The 12,437-nt window shown below is 35.6% G+C and overlaps 1 protein-coding gene across 1 annotated transcript; it reads right to left on the reverse strand.

The window, feature by feature from the left end:
• Nucleotides 1–681: 681 nt before the first annotated feature.
• Nucleotides 682–1,917, reverse strand: LOC133831936 (AT-hook motif nuclear-localized protein 23-like). The gene is made up of 3 exons (XM_062262339.1): nucleotides 1,719–1,917; nucleotides 1,481–1,548; nucleotides 682–1,302 (listed from the first exon to the last, which is right to left on the reverse strand). Exons 1-3 carry the CDS (start codon nucleotides 1,915–1,917, stop codon nucleotides 682–684), a joined length of 888 nt encoding a protein of 295 aa, XP_062118323.1.
• Between the last annotated feature and the right edge of the window lie 10,520 nt (nucleotides 1,918–12,437).

Here is a 12,437-nt window from a genome sequence, read left to right on the forward strand (position 1 = left end):
AAGAAAAATTGAATTAAAACTACAAATAATTCACTAAACTAATAACTCAGAACAAAAATATAATCATTATGCATAAGAGCATCTCCAATTGAGTGCTATAAGAGTGATGTATAGCCATTTTTTTAGCTCATCTTCATAAAATGAAACTACAATCATGGTCTAAAATATGTGCCAAATTCGATACATGTTAAAAGTTGTGCCAAATTTGATACAAAATATAGCATGAGTTAAATTTGACCCATAATAAATATCATCTTTTTTAATTACTCATTTGCCACTTATTAATACGATTTATTAATTGAAAACTATTTTTAATTTTTAATTAATCTTTTAATAAAAAAAAATTAATTATTTTGTATATTTTCAATAATAAGGGAAATTCTTTAGTCCCTCACGGGACTTAGTCCAACAAGTGGGACCCAAAACTTTTTGTCAAGTGTCATGCTATGAACAATTTTGATGTTTTTCTTTTTTAAACTTTATACCTGTTGAATCAGTTATGTAAACCGAACGTGAAAATTGTGCTGGTCTGACTGTGAAAAGTAAGGGATATAACTGTAAATGTCAGTCCCAAAAAATAATGAGTTGGGGTTGTATGGTCATTTTAGTATGAAGTTGAAACTTATTTACAATATTAGCTACGTAAATTTTTATCTGCAACTATGTAATTAAAATGATATATTACGTAACATGAAATGAGTAAAATGTAACAAAATATGAGTCATATGCCACGTTCGTGAAAGAGGAAGCTATCACAATGGCCGGACCGGCTGCAATTAAGGCTCCAACAACATTCCCACCAACCACCTGACCTTGTCCACCGGCAAAAAATACAGTGAGGCTGGTGGCGCCCGGTGGCGCAGGCGAGGGCAAGAACGATCCTGAAAGGGAAATTATCTCGAACCTTCCGTGGAGGGTCACCACGACTCCGGCTGCGGCGAGTTGCCGAAACGTGATGTTGGTGACGGTGTCGCTTCCGCTGAGGACACAAATCCCACGCTGCCGCTCCCGGGCATAGGTGGCGACAAAGTCAAAGACGTTGCAGCAGCTTCCGACCTCCAAGATGTGGGCCCGGAGAGTGTTTGTGCTCTCTCGTGTGATGATCATCGATGACTTTGGCTTGTTCATCGAGCTAGGTGGTCGACCTCTGGGGCAGCGTGAGGTCATATCATCGGAGTTTTGATGATGACCCGAGATGAGATCAAAGCCCCCACCTGAGTGGGGTTCAAAGTTGTTGTTGTCGTCGTCATCGTCGTTGTCATCGACGTTGAGTGACTGTTGTGGTTGACATGAAATGGAAAACTAATACAAGGATATCAATTTTGAAAACACAATTCGAAAAAAGGGAAAAAAAATAAAAGCACGTATCTTAACCATCATTTTCTAAACAAATGGCTTCATGATAAAGCTTTGTAATGCATCAGTTATTATTTATATATATATAGGGACCATACAAGCTACAAGTTTGAGGATCCTTTACGTCTGAGTCTATATCAACAATGCCTGGTTCTTTTGAAGCAGTTGTTTTCTCCAAACCCTCATCTTCTTCTGCACATTACAAGAAAAACTGTTGAGGAACAGTCTATTAATAGTTTTAAAAGGTTAAACCACTCCAAGGTAAATGGTTGAAACCAGATCTAAACATATTTGACAAGCCCATACATGCATTATGTATATAGAAACAGAACAATGATCTTTTCTTTGGGAGCATCGAAGACCATCACATTTTGTGAGAGCTTGCATGGGAAACGTCTTATTTTGAACACCGTATTGTCCGAAGTTCGGTACTTGCTCATCTTTCTCTAACTTTACTGGCTTAGTGAAATCTTCTGATTCTGCCACCTTTATTTTGGATAGTTCCTCAGCTAACTCTGTTTTTACATCCTCCTGAACGGGGTAGCATGTCTCTGGAGTCATTTGAGGCCACCTTTACATTCTTCAGATCTCTCCTCTTGTAGTTTGTCAAGGGGTATATGTGAAAGTGAAACACGTAGCCGGTTGCTAAGGGGTATGAAGGGGTATATGTGTATTTTAACACATTGTCAATATTGCGTCTCAATCTTACCGTCCATCAACAATCGGGCGGCTTAGATTTGATGAAGGACTAAAACCTTCAAATCCAACTGAGGGATTGTAGAATTGCCCTTTCAATAAACATTAATAGATATATTTATTTTTTTAGCTAGTTTGTATTTTATGCATTGGAGTACAAATTCAAAAAGTGAATTAATTATAGCATTGACACATATTTTGGGCTAAATTTGACATAAAATATATACACCATCCATTAGAGATGGTCTAACAACTGTATTTTTATATTCAATTTTTTATCATCAAAATTAGATTTATGGGTCAATTTGAACCATTTTACAAATAATTTTTTTATTTATGTATAATTAAAACAAAAAAACTTCACTATTAATACCATATAATATAATTACATTATAACATACAAATTATACCCTAAAATGAAACATATCTTACCACCAATTAAGACAATTACCATATAAAGAATGATATCAATTGATTATACAAATTAAATAAATTTTATACTTTCCATATTAATCTATTTTCTGATTTATTTTGAATCAATTACAATAAATAATAAAAAACACAATAAATCAGAATATTAAATAATAACTAATATACACCATCCTCCATTACAACATTTGATTTTTTTTCTCTAAAAAAAAGTTGTATCACTATTAAAATTGCCAAAGATGCTGCAATAAGAAAAAATATATAATAACTAAACCACCCAAACATAAAAAAAATAAACAAATACAATAACTAAACATTTCAAACCAATAAATATAAACAATAAAAAATTTGTCAAGAAAAAAAAATATAAACAATAAAATATTTGTCAAGAAAAAAATATATAAACAACAAATTATATAAAAAAAAATATGACATAATAATCAAAACAATTCATTAAACATATATAGAGATTAGTAAAACAAAATAAACAAAACAGTTTATCGATATAGAAGTAAATTAGTGAAAATCAACAACAAACTATTTGTCAAAAATAAAATAAAATATAAGCAATAAAGTATATAAAAAAGTATGACATAATAATTAAAAAATATATTAAATATATAGAACAATAAAACAAAATAAACAAAACAATTTATTGATATACAAGTAGATTAGTGAAAATCAACAACAAAACTACACAAAAAATTAAGAAACTCATAATTTATTAAAAGAAAATGATTTATTCATATTAAATCCCATATCAGTAACTACAAAACCTCTTCAAGAAGACAAACCACTCACTTGTTTGGGCTCTATTTGTTATTCTCTGACTTGTGGGATCTTGTCTGGACTATGTATTGTTGCAGCAATGTTGAGTTTGATTGTTGTTTACAGATCAAGAAGAAGAGTCTACTCCCAATTGTATCAAAACTCAAACTCTCTCAGTTGAGTTTCAAAAGCTTTAAAAATGGCGACTCTTTGGGCAGCGTGTACATGGTGTTCTTCATTTGGTATTTAAAATCATGTTAGCATGTATCTCTGTTGGATACAGCATATACATACAAAAAGTGTAGTTTTATACCATAGGCGTTACATTTTAATATATTCTTTGCTAATCTAGCCCATTTAATTTTAGTGATATCTTGTTTATGGGCTTAGTATCTACAATAGTCTAGTTGAAGCACAAATGTGAGCTTTCTAGTTAACTAAAGTCTTTGATGAGGAGGCTCAGTCCAACTAGGTTAATATAAGCTAAGTCCCCTTCCTAACTCTATATATACAAATAGTTTCATCGCTATTGTGTTATCTGATAATCTGCTTCAGAAATAGAGATCCTAAGGAGGAAGACTTAGTTGGTTAGTATTGCACTAATAATTCACGTTTTCTCTATGGCTGAATCAGGTATATTTTCTATATTATTTAATTGTTTACAGTACTCTAAGTTGTATGCAAACTTATTGATAAGATGTTGTATGAATATCTAACATGTGGTATCAGATTGTCAATTGTATATAATTTAGGACCTATAATTTTTTGTTTAATCTAAATTGAGATTAATCATTGATAAACCCTAAATAATTTTCATTATTATTTTATGTCGAAATTTTTATAGTTAGATCCTAAAATATTAGGGCTTTTGTTTATCTCGAAATTTACTTTCTGATCATATATTATATATTTAATTTCGTTACATGATGATGAAGAATTTTGTATTTAAAATTTTAGGGGTTTTTCATAAAATTCAAAATTGCAAAGTTGTTGCTATATCTCAATTTAATGGTTATTTTTTCGATTTAAATTATTGTATGTATTCATTTTTGTTTGTGGAAGATATACCATGCTTTAATTTTGTATAGTTTCGGCCATTACACATTCTTTTACCCAAATTTTTTGATGAACTTTTTTTCTTTCGAATATAACCTCTTAAATCTACACTTAGTTTCTTGATTTTACTCGATACAAACCTCATAAATTAACTGCACATGATCCTCCGATGAAAACCCCTTATTATACGCTCTTTTTCTCATCGAAAAGCAGTCGGACCCGACCGGGTCAAAATCCAGGTCGCACGACCCGTTTACCAAGTTGAAGACAACCTGTTCAGACGACGCCCACTCGCGGCAGGCGGCACGTGGGGTGCGTCAGCGTCTCTCGACGTCATTTTTTGACGTTTCTTTTATCCAAAATTAATAAAATATAATTTTTGAATTTTCTGTGATTTTTATTTAATTTTTTAAAATCTTAAAATAATTATTACGGAATTAATTTCATTTACGTTGTCATAAAAAATTGATAAATAATTTATAATGTTTTTTCAAAAAATTTGAATCACATAAAATTATTTGAGTATTTGTTCGTTCATTTAAACATACTCACTCTCTGGAACAACTATTTTTTTCTCTTATACTCTCCACTCAAACAATAGGAATTAATTTTCTTAAAAAAAATCTTATATTCTTTATTGTTCTAAAGTGACAAACTTGATTGTTTGATGACTAAATAATGTGTTATGGTGGGACATATTGTTTTGATCATTCATAAATTTAATGAGCAATATTTTTTTTATTTTTGGGAATTTGGTTGAAAATGGTATAATTATTATCATCAAAGTGATTTAATTATATTATTTTTCAATGATTGTTTTATCGCCAAATTTCATCAGTTTATAGAAAATATTTTTCTTGGATAACTGATATGTATAATTACTTGCCCAAATGAGGTAATTATATATATTAATCAATGTATCATGAAGTGTGTTGATTATAATGCATGTGTTAAAACTATTTGCCCAAAGGTAATCATTTTTTATGTGTATTTTGTTTGGTTTGAATTAATATATATGCTTTGAGAATTTATTTGCGCAAAGGTAATAAAGTTTTAATTTATATATTTTTTCTATTTAACTTCATGGATTCAGATCATATGTGTGTTATGTTCTCACCCCAAAAGGGAGTTTGTGATGACCATCTTGACTATTTATATATTTTATTGATATGCTCATAGTTTAATCAAGTTTTGTCATTTTCCTTTTATCTTGTAGTTTCTTTTTTCTGTGAACAACAACAATGCTTCCATTCAAATTCTGACTGGGTCCAATTACAAGAAGTGGAAACGAGATGTGGACTTTAGTTTGAGAATCATGGACTTGGACATATGCATGCATGAAGATCAACCTGTTGCTCCAACTGATGAGAGCACTACTGCCCAGAGAAATCTCCATGCACAATGGGAAAAGTCAAATCGTCTCAGTCTAATAGCTATGAAAAGATCGATTCCTGAACATCTTTTGAGTTGTATGCCTGAGACAACTAATGCCAAAGAGTTTTTAACTAATGTGAGAAAATTATATGACAGTAGTGAGAATGCTGAAACTAGATCTCTTATGGATGAGACTACAACCATCAAGTATGACGAAACTAAAGGAGTGAGGGACTTCATTATGAAAATTGTCAATGTTCAGTCAAAGCTAAAAGATCGTAAGATTCCTCTACCTGATTCTTATATTATTCATCATGCTCTCAATGCTCTTCCTGCATCTTTCAGTCTCATTAAGACAGCCTACAACACTTATAATCAAACATGGAACATCAATGAATCAATTTTGAAGTGTGTTGATGAGGAAAACAAGCTGAAAAAGGAGAAGAATGAGTCAACTCATTATATTTCTCAACTCAAGCCAAATAAAGGAAAAGTGAGATTCAAAAATCAGAGGAACAACACTTCTAAGAACACCGATAATAAAAAGGAGCATAACAATGGACAGAAAAAGGAGAATGCCAAATCGAAGTATGCTAATGTCAAGTATTTCTTTTGTGATAAAATGGATCATAGAAGAACTGATTGTCACAAATTTAAGATTTGGCTATAAAAGAAGAAAAAACAATTAGGTACTCATTTAGCTTGTGTTTGTTTTGAATCTAATCCAGTTGATGTTCCTATTGATTCTTGGTGGTTGGATAGTGGTGCCACAGTTCATGTTACTACTACCTTGCAGGGGCTAAGGGCTCTCAGGAAACCAAATCAGAGGGAGTCAAAACTTAAAGCAGGAAACAATGTTGGAGTTCAAGTTTGCTATGTTGACACATTTATTCTTGAATTACAAATTGATTTTAAGCTTGTTTTGCACAATACTTTTTATGTTTATACTTTTAAGAGAAATTAAGTTTCACTTATGCTTTTGGATAAACATGGATATTCGTTTATTTTTGCAAATTATAAAGTTGACATTATGTTTGACCCCAAAGTTATTGGAATTTGTTTTTATTCTGATGGTCTCTACAAATTATCTTTGGCTCCTTTGGTTTTCTCTTTTAATGTTGAGAATATTATGGCTAAGATATCTCGTATAAAGGAACATTCTTTACTTTTGTGGCACAAACGGTTAGGTCATATTTAAAAAGAAAAAATTGATAGATTGATTAAAGTTGATATTCTTCCTCCTCTTGATGCTTCTGATTTGGACAATTATGTTGATTGTGCTCGAGGGAAGTTAATCAAAACTCGTAAGCAAAATGCCACTCGTAGTCAGAATCTATTAGATATTATACACACCGATATCAGTGAGCCTTATTCTATTACTCTTTGTAGGAAGAAGTATTTTATCACTTTTATTGATGACTTTTCTCGATATGGCTTTACTTATTTGATTAAAGAAAAATCTGATGCTCTTGATAAATTCAAAGTATTTCGAACTGAGGTTGAGAAACAATTAGGAAAAGTTATCAAGATTGTGCGTTCGGATTGTGGAGGTAAATATTATGGCAAGTACACTGAGACTGGACAAAATATGGGGCATTTTTCTAAGTACTTACAGGATAGTGGTATAATTGCATAATACACTATGCCTGGTACTCCTGAACAAAATGGAGTTGCTGAAAGACGAAATCGTACTCTTATGGATATGACCAGAAGTATGATGAGTAGATCTACTCTAATATGCCAGAGTTCTTATGGGGTGAAGCTATTTTGACCGCTACTTATATCCTGAATCGAGTTCCAAGTAAATCTATACCCAAAACTCCTTTTGAGTTATGTACTGGTAGAAAGCCTAGTTTGAATCATTTTCGTGTATGGGATTGTCCAGTTGAAGTGAAGATTTATGATCCTAACTTGAAAAAGCTAGACCCCAAAATAGTTCGCTGTTTTTCACTGGTTATCCAGATCATTCAAAAGGTTATAGATTTTACTGTCCTAGTCGCGATACTAGAATTGTTGAATCTCAGACTGCCAAATTTATGGAATTTGATATTGCTGAGATAGTTTCTACTCCATATCTTGAAATAGGGGAGTCATTTGGTGAAATTTTCATTCCTTTATCTCTTTCAAGAGATGATATAATACAGACAGATGATACTCATAATGATCTTATCCCTACTCCTGTTGATGATGCTCCTATTGCTGATGAGCATTTTCCTCCCATTATGGATGAGGCTTCTGTGTTTGAAGAAGTTTCAGCTGCTGAAGACATCATTCAAGATGGCGTTCAACAACAAGCAACAATTCCATAAATAATTCCTCTAAGAAGATCTCAGAGGGCAAAGAGGTTAGCAATTTCTAATGATTTTTTGGTTTATCTTGGAGAAGGAGAATATGATATTGGTCATGTTGTTGATTATGTGACTTATAGTAATGCTCTTAATAGTACACAACTTTCTAAATGGATGGAAGCCAGGAAAGATGAAATTGAATCCATGAAGAATAATGATGTGTGGGAATTGGTTGAGTTACCTGTTGGTTTTCCATTAGGATGTAAATGGATTTTCAAAACCAAAAAGGATAATAAGGTTAAAATTGAAAAATACAAAGCATGTCTAGTGGCAAAGAGCTTTACTCAAAGAGAATGTATTGATTACATTGAAACCTTCTCACATGTTTCTACAAAAGATTCGTTCAGGATTATTATGGCCTTAGTTGCACATTTTGATTTAGAGTTGCATCAAATGGATATAAAGACTGCTTTTCTAAATGGGGAGTTGGATGAGCAGGTCTATATGTCTCAGCCTGAAGGTTTCAAGGAAAGTGGAAAGGAGAACTTGGTCTGCAAATTGAAAAAAGGTCTATTTACAGTCTCATACAAGCATCTCGTCAATGGTACTTGAAGTTTGATAAAGTTGTGACATCGTTTGGTTTCATAGAGAACACGTTTTATTAGTGCATTTATATGAAGTTCAGTGGGAGTCGTTATATTTTTCTTGTTCTTTATGTGGACGACATTTTACTAGTGAGTAGTGATTTGGGACTACTAAATGAGACCAAACTTTTCTTGTCTACAAATTTCGATACGAAGGATCTTGGAGAAGCATCTTTTGTTTTGGGGATTGAGATTCATCGTGACAGGAATTGAAAAGATCTTGGTTTATCTCAAGAAGCTTATATCCATCATGTGCTAAAAATGTTTAACATGGATCTATGTAAACCTGGTTCTGTCCCTATTTTGAAAGGGGACAAATTTAGTAAGCAACAATGTTCTAAGAAAAACTTAGAGAGAGAATAAATGTCAAACGTCCCTTATGCAAGTGTGGTAGGGAGTTTGATGTATGCTCAGGTTTGCAATAAACATGATATTGCTTTTGTGGCAAATGTTCTTGGACGATATTTGTCTGATCCTGGGCGTGATCATTGGGTTGCTGCAAAGAAAGTTTTGAGATATTTACAAAGAACCAATAATTTTATGCTTGTGATATTTACAAAGAACCAAGAATTTTATGCTTGTTTATAAGCAAGTTGAGAATCTCCGAGTTGTATCCCACTTCCACTCTGGGATATCCAAAGGCTGCAATAACCTTTCTGGCCTCTGATATTCTGCCTTGAGCTGCGGTAGTATGAGATTCATCCAGAATCTCCCATCTAATCCCAATGTTCATCGGAATGCAGATCTGATTCTTGTATCTCAATAAGCCCATGATTGACATTGTGTAGTCCTTAGCTACTCCAGCTAGGACGTCCTCTCTAATCTTCTCCAACTGTGGGCTCCTAACTACTTCTCCTTAATCCTTTCCAAAAGAGTAGACTGCAAGGTAGTGTTGGCCAACTAGCCCATCGCTAGCTCAATCCCTGCTCTAGTCATATCATCAACCAACTCTATGGATATCTGCCTGGCATTATACAACTGTCCCGGACCCTTCCAGCTTAAGACATCTACTACCACGTTGGCCTTTCTTGGGTGGTAGAGGATTTCACAATCATAATCATTTACTAACTCTAACCAATGGTTTTGCCTCATATTCAAATCCTTCTGGGTGAAGAAGTATTTCAAACTCTTATGATCTGTGTATATCCCATACTTCTCACCATATAAATAGTGCGCCACACCTTCAGTGCAACTACCACTGCTGCAAGTTCCAAATCATGTGTGGGGTATCTCTGCTCATACTCCTTCAACTGACGTGATGAATAGGCAATCACCTTCACTGTCTGCTTGTGCTCTCTTAGCCTCTGCAGTACTAATCTGAGATGTTGCTCGTGCTCTGTTTTTGTCTGAGACTATACCAGAATATCATCAATAAAGACGATCACAAACTTATCAAGTAATCTTTGAACACCCTGTTCATCATATCCTTAAATGTTGCTGGGGCATTAGTCAGTCCAAATGACATCACCCAAAACTCATAATGCCCATACCTGGTGCAAAAAGTTGTCTTCGGTATATCCTCATCCCTGATCCTCAGCTGGTGATAACCAGATCGAAGGTCTATCTTGGAGAATACTCTCCTACCTTGTAACTGGTCAAACAGATCATCAATCCTTGGCAGAGGATACATGTTCTTGATAGTCAACTTGTTCATTTCTCTATAGTCGATACACATCCACAAAGATCCATATTTCTTCTTCACGAAGAGAATTATGCGCCCCATGGCGTAAAAATGGGCCTGATAAAACCCAACTCTAGTAATTCCTATAACTGGACTCTTAGTTCATTTAGCTCTGCATGAGCCATCCTATAAGGTGCCCCAGACACTGGCTCTATCCCTAGCGCCAATTCAATCACAAAATTTATCTCCCTCTGTTGAGGTAACCCTGGTAGATCCTCTCGAAACACATCCAGAAACTCACAGACTAGTCTGGTTTGTCTTGGTCCCACTGGCACGACCTATGTGGTATCCACCACAATAGCTATGAATCATATGCATCCCCCCTCCAGTAGCTTTCTAGCTCTAAGTACCGATATCAAAGGTATGTAGGGTCCATGCACAGTGCCCACGAATACAAAGGGGTCCTCACCCTCAGGCTCAAAGGTTACCATCTTTTTCTTGCAATCTATTGTCACCCCATATTTGGCTAACCAGTCCATACCCAAGATCATATCAAAGTGGGTCATAACCAACTCTATCAGGTTAACTGACAACTCTCTACCATTCACTGCCACCGGTAGCGACCTGACCCATCTCCTGGAAACCACTAACTCCCTGGTAGGTAACAGGGTTCCAAAACCCACTAGATACAAAGGAATGTGTAGCCCCAGAATCAAACAAAATAGAATAAGAAGGGACATCACTAGAAAGCAGATCTGTCACTACTGAGGGTCGAGCCTCAGCCTCTGATTGTGTCAGTGTGAACACTCGAGTCGGAGCCAAGCTGTCCGCCTTCTTTAGTTCTTCCTTCTTCGCCCTTGGGAATCTTTCTTGAGGTGCCCAACTATGCCACATGAGAAACAGGACCTTGGTCAACACTCTCCCAGATGACGTCTTCTATATCTGGCACATTCTGGATAAGTCTTCCAATTATCATTGCTGCCTTGGCGGCCACCCTGTGTGCCTCCATGCCTCCTATCTAGACCTGGATCTGTACTGGTATTCGAGGTCTTCCTCTTCCGGTCACTAGGGCCTTCGCCCCTACCAGATCCAATAAAGGGAGGTCCCACCCTCCTAATGTCCATTATGGCCGCATTCTCGTGCCAAATCTTGTTCTCAGCACGCTCAGCACTAAGGACCTTCTCCACTACCTGAGCATAAGTCGTCACTCTGGGTACTGAAGTAATTTTAACATCCCGATCTATCATAACATTTAGCCCTCGAACGAACCTCTCATTCCTTATCACATCAGTTGGCATCAAGTCTGGAGTAAATTTGGCCAACCTGTCAAATTTTAAGGCATACTCTGTAACGGTCATGGTGCCTTGTACCAAATTTCTCAACTCATCGGCCTTTGTAGCTCTCACTGCATCATTATAATATTTCTCATTGAATAGTCCTCTGAATTCTTCCCAGCTCAGGGTCTTCACATCCCTGGTCTGGGATACCACTTCCCACCAGATTTGGGCCTCTTCCCGAAACATGAATGTGGCTCAAGCCACTCTATCATTACATGCCACCTCCATGAATTCTAGAATGGAGATGGTCATACCCATCCACTGCTCAGCTCGCAATGGATCTGGCCTTCCCTCAAAGGTAGGAGGGTATTGTTTCCTGAAGCGCTCATAGAGAGGCTTCCACCTATTCTTAGTCCCTGGCTGTTGATGTAATACTGGTGCCACAGCAGGTGGCACAGCCGATGCAACATTCCCTGTTGGAACCTGCCTGCCTTAACATGAGAATTTCTTCATCCTGCCTCTGTACCCTAGCTTGCAAATCAGCAAGCATCTGTTGCTAGTTTTCAGGAGCTGGCGAAGCGTTCTGACCCTGGTCGTTATCTCTGACCTGAATTCCAGCGCCGGCTGGCTTATTTGATTGCCCTGGAAGCATACTTCCAAGCCTATCTGCAATCAATGACTCGGCACATTAAGCAGCAATAACGGTGCCCAACACCACTCCCATGGCCCAACACCAAACAATTAAGCATACACATGTCATAATAGTGCTAATAAGCAATTTGATATCTTTCACATACAACAATCATGCTAATACGCAAGTCAATTTATATTCATGCTCAATCAGGGTGCTAATAATCTCACTATTTTCATACATTTAACAGTCAAGGGCCAGGCCTTATCAGAATAACTCAGGATGCAGATAAGACAT

The sequence above is a fragment of the Humulus lupulus genome, chromosome 4, assembly GCF_963169125.1.
Source record: "Humulus lupulus chromosome 4, drHumLupu1.1, whole genome shotgun sequence".
Lineage (NCBI taxonomy): Eukaryota > Viridiplantae > Streptophyta > Magnoliopsida > Rosales > Cannabaceae > Humulus > Humulus lupulus.

What these genes read in the sequence shown, in the direction of transcription:
- LOC133831936 (XM_062262339.1), bottom strand. Translation starts at nt 1,917, where the DNA reads ATGACTCCAGAGACATGCTACCCCGTTCAGGAGGATGTAAAAACAGAG. An exon ending in AGCTCTCACAAAATGTGATG is followed by an intron (nt 1,549 to 1,718) that starts GTCTTCGATGCT and finishes TGTAATGTGCAG; the next exon opens with AAGAAGATGAGGGTTTGGAG. An exon ending in TTGTTGATATAGACTCAGAC is followed by an intron (nt 1,303 to 1,480) that starts GTAAAGGATCCT and finishes TCCTTGTATTAG; the next exon opens with TTTTCCATTTCATGTCAACC.